Genomic DNA, 4,979 nt, shown 5'->3' on the forward strand with positions numbered 1-4,979 from the left:
CATACAAAGATGGAAATAAATATAACCGTTGGATCAACATAAGCGATCTAACGGTGAGATTGATTGGGTGTCACATGGGTGTAACATAACTTGGGTGTCACAATATCCTATCCCTATATATATATATGGTTCATTTTTTTGCAGTTACTGCAAATAAGTAAGCCCAAACGACGTCGTTTTTGGATAAAAATCATGGTGTTTTTGTAATTTTAATTTTTTTTCAAGGTTATAATAGTCTTTATATTTATAATTTTTTAAGATTTCAATACCAAAACGACGTCGTTTTGAGAATAAATGCAGATAACTTATCTGCATTAACTGCAGAAACATTTTTCCCATATATATATATATATATATATGGGAAAAACATTTCTCAAGCAGCTTGAGATAAGTTTATCTTCGGCTACCAAAAAACTATGTCGTTTTATTTATTGGGTTAGGATATTTTGACTACCAATTTTTTCTATTACCACTCCACTACCACTTTAATCACCATTGGATTAGAGGAAAAGTTGAATGAAGAGTGAGAAAAGAAAAATAACTTTTAATCCAATGGTGATTAAAGTGGTAGTGGAGTAGTAGTAGAAAAAATTGGTAGTCAAAATATCCTACCTCTTATTTATTTATTTCCTTATATTAAGTGATTCACATTTGAATGGTTATGATTTCCTTTTTTTCTCTCTTCCTGTATCACCATTGATCAATCTTTGTACGGTTATGATTTAGTAGCCGGAGATAAGATTATCTCAAGCAGCTTGAGAAACGATAAGCCTATATAGGGCTTATCATTTCTGCAGCCGCCGTAGACAGTGTTATCTACAGCTGACACAGAAAAGTGAGCCCCACAGCTTTTCTTTAAAAAAAAAAAAAAACAGGATCTGGTTCCGTATCCTTGGATCCGGTGCCGTATCCTGACTTGTTGTAGGTACAACGGCTGCATAAATCATTTTGCCATATATATATATATATATGGGTTTGATGTTTGTCATTTTAAATGATATAAGTTATGTCATTTTAAGAGAGAGATAGACATACAGAATGAAAATTATAGGAGAGAAAATGAGTAATTTTTTTTAATCTAAATTTTAAATGAAAATTATTATTATGTGTCTGTCTTTCTCTTAAAATGACATAACTTTATGTCATTTAAAATGACAAACACTTTTCCCATATATATATATATATAGGGATTTACATCTATCATTTAACATGACCACAACAACTTTCCTACACACACAACATTTTGTGGGACCCACATGTTTTAAAGAAAAAAAAACTACGGCACGCAAAACGAATCTCTATAACATAACGCAATCATTTTTCCTACAATATAACTCTTATAAAACCCATATATATATATATATATATATATATATATATATATATATATAGGGTTTTATAATTCTCATTCAACATGAGGATTCAAATTTTCCTACGCACTCTTCGATTTTCGTGCTGACATGGGTCCTACATATAATTTTTTCTAACACATAGGTCTCACATGCTTTTTATCTCTACAACATGAGAATTGAATTCTCATGCAACATGAGAAATATTTTTCATAATATATATATATATATATATATATATATATATATATATATATATATATATATCTATAAAACTAGAGGAAATTTTTTTTTATGATTTAAATTGATATCTATATTCTGTGGTGAATTATGATGGGCCGCCAAATATACCACGGAACTGCCTTTGGGATGGGACCCATTGACAAACGCGTGATTCATGAATGAGATGAAACAGTCGTAATGAGACAAATACGTTGATGTTGACAGAAATGCCAGCGAAACCAAAGGCAACCAAGCCTCTAGGATAGTTCTCAACTACATTATTATTTTTTATGGATCCATCCGCGAAGGAAGAACACTATACTTTTGACCTTGACTTGTGTTGACTGTGTTCAATGTTTCTCACCACTTCCCACAATAAAATCTTGCTCAACCTCACCTTCACTCCACTGTCTCCACCACTTCATCTCAAGTACAAAACATAGATATCTCCCAACACTTCCTCTTCCAGTGTTTTATCTCTTCAAAGTCCCCAAACTCGTCCAGGCCTTCCTTTGCAATTGTCACCAACAATTATTGCATAGCTCTCTCAAGTTTCTTAACAACAATGAAGGTTAGAATTATACCCTCAAGTTAAACGAATCTCTATGATCTCCTTCCCTTCATCACCTAATCATTAAATCACCCATTTATTTATTTTTTTGAATGAGTTTTGTTATGTCTTCATGCATGACTGATATTATATATATATATATATATATAATCAGTGATGACATTAGGAGGAGTCTTGAATGGATAATCAATGTCCTGTTGGACAGAATAAGTTTGAAACCAATCAAAGAAAGGAATATATATATATATATATATATATATATATATATATATGGGATTGGATCCGTTTGTTAATTTTTTTTGGTAAATTACACTAAGTAGACCGGTAGTACACTGCATAAAGTATGACCGGTCATACTTAATGTAGTTTATAAGAGTTTCTAAATAAAAAAGTCTGTAAATATAACCTGCTATATATATATATATATTTGCTTTAAATTTTTTGGTCTGAATTCGTGTATATCTTTTTTGACATTCAAAGTATGAAAATCAACAATTTTGTGTTCGTTGTCTGTTATGATTTCCTTTCATATTGTAGACTTATAAGTAATTGTTGAGTCCTGAAAGCTCTTTGGTTTGTTCTGTGACAGAAAGTAGTGTTGAAGGCAGACTTGTACGATGACAGAATCAAGCAAAAAGCTATGAAAACAGTCTCTGGCATTTCAGGTATTGAATTTCAACTTCTTAATCTCTTTTCTTTGCTAAACCACTTGGTTTTTAGATGCTAGAAGCAATCAATAAAATTCAAACAGAGACCAAAAAGAAAAAAAGAAAAATACCCTGTAGTTCATTGTTGGCTAGAAAGTTGCAATGAAAGCAAAACATTTTACTATGCTTTGTTATAGTGGATTAGTTTTACAGTAACCTTATATTGATTTGTAATTGAAATTGTGTTTGTTAATATCTTGTAGGGGTTGAATCAGTGTCTGTTGACATGAAAGACAAGAAATTAACATTAGTGGGAGACATTGATCCAGTACATGTTGTGGGGAAGCTAAGGAAATGGTGTCATACTGAAATAGTTTCTGTTGGACCTGTTAAAGAAGAAAAAAAGAAGGAAGATGATAAGAAGGATTCAATAAAAGTTCCAGAACCTGTTAAGCTTTATGAAGCCTATCCACTTTATTATCACATGACCCCACTACAGTCTAATCAGCATCACTATGTTACAAGTGTGGAAGAGGAGGACACTAATGGCTGTGTCATCTGCTAAAATTTAGGATACCTGATATGAAAAGCAAACGCAAAAAAAGAAGAAGTTATTTTCCATTTTTTGGGAGCTTTTTCTAACAATTCAGATTGAGGGATGGAGTGTGTCCAAGAAGAGTAATATGATGTATAGGAATTTGATTTGTAATGTTTGATTAGACTTTGCTGGTATTCGTGTAAAATTCTGATGTGTTATTCTCAAGCAATAATTAAATTTGAATGATATTGAATTAATATTATTCAATTATGGTGCACAATTTTCAATCTTCTCTTGCTTCTGCTTCTTTCAATAATTAGAAGTATGAATGACGCTGTTTATTGACTAATTGTTGGAGATTTAAAATAAAATTTTGTACCTTTTTGTTGAAGGTGTAAGACTTGGAGAATGGAATGAATAAAAGTATTTGGTTGTTTTTGAAAATGGATTGGCCATAACAATAGTTATATATGATGACAGAACAAATAGTATTTGTTGTACTTAATAAACTTGTATTGGCAGCATGCAATGTTGTTAAACCATAGAAATTCATAGAAATGACATGAAGTAGTCACATTGCACACTTAACAATCAGTATTTTTCAATGGCAAAATGGTAGCACTCCCTTCCTAAGGTTCAATGGAAAATGCTAGCATTTCCTTCCTAATAAGGTTCAAGAAATTCATATGAGCAATCGGCTCGTTGATTTCTTCATAAATCTTGTTGGTAGTGCAAATGCTGAAGTTATATTGTTTACCTCTTAAAGTTGCTGTTGGATATGTGGAGTACGGAGGAGACAGCGCAGAAGCCAAAATGAGTGTGTGCGTATAATAATAACAAATAAGGATTAGGATTGTAGTGAGCATATCTGTAATGCTTAACCCTATATTTATAGTGAATTTTTAGGTGAAGCCGTTAACACGAATCCAAAACACTTGGTTATATTTTGGCATTACTTGGAAACTCTTTCCCAAATAAGTAGTTTGTAAGAAATGACAAAAGCAATTGTAAATTAAAGAAATAAAAAACAATTAATGTGAGTGAAGGTGAGAATTTCCCAAAGTTTTGTCTCCTTCATGACCCAAGAAACACATTCAAGGCATTTGGAGTTTTCATTCTGTTTAGTGTTCCAATTATCGAGCTATTAAAACTGTCGTTCTCCTTTGCGATTCATAGATTTGATTAATAGTTATTTATTCAGTGTTTAAACATGATTATTATGACTAGAACTAAAATTTTATTAGATATTGTTCTGTCGTGGTGACTATTCTGGCCAGCAAACTTTAGGCCTAGTCTATCGGGCTCAATAAAAATTGTCCATATCTAAAACCTTCTAGAGGGCACGCATGATGAGCCATGGAGGCTCATCATTGGGGTTTTTCCCCTTATCCCACATTGCTGCCCACTGTACATTGACAGTAGGGTTGCATGTCTTGTCTCCTTGACAAGACAAGAGAACAGTTACAGGATTCTCTCTCCCACACTTAGGGGGACCTCCTCTCTAAATATCCCTTCTCTCACATTAAAGGGGCATCTTCTCTTCTACGCACTTCATATGTTGTTACTCTGACTCTATGCAATGTCATTCTAGCCATACATGCACTCCCTTTTCACAGTATACCTGCCTTGTATAACAACCCTCACTGTCAAAA

General features: G+C 32.6%; 1 protein-coding gene across 1 annotated transcript; it reads left to right on the plus strand.

Moving 5' to 3' along the window:
- The first annotated feature begins 1,930 nt into the window (after positions 1–1,930).
- On the plus strand, positions 1,931–3,597 carry LOC133295487 (heavy metal-associated isoprenylated plant protein 39-like). The gene is made up of 3 exons (XM_061494326.1): positions 1,931–2,142; positions 2,732–2,807; positions 3,053–3,597. Exons 1-3 carry the CDS (start codon positions 2,137–2,139, stop codon positions 3,352–3,354), a joined length of 384 nt encoding a protein of 127 aa, XP_061350310.1. The 5' UTR covers positions 1,931–2,136; the 3' UTR covers positions 3,355–3,597.
- Positions 3,598–4,979: the final 1,382 nt, after the last annotated feature.

The sequence above is a fragment of the Gastrolobium bilobum genome, unplaced genomic scaffold (genome assembly GCF_033153095.1).
Source record: "Gastrolobium bilobum isolate Gb01-03AN ecotype WA unplaced genomic scaffold, APGP_CSIRO_Gbil_v1 utg12887, whole genome shotgun sequence".
Classification (NCBI taxonomy): Eukaryota; Viridiplantae; Streptophyta; class Magnoliopsida; order Fabales; family Fabaceae; genus Gastrolobium; species Gastrolobium bilobum.

Coding starts and splice junctions, on each gene's coding strand:
- LOC133295487 (XM_061494326.1), top strand. Junction 2,808..3,052: donor AACAGTCTCTGGCATTTCAG/GTATTGAATTTC, acceptor AATATCTTGTAG/GGGTTGAATCAGTGTCTGTT.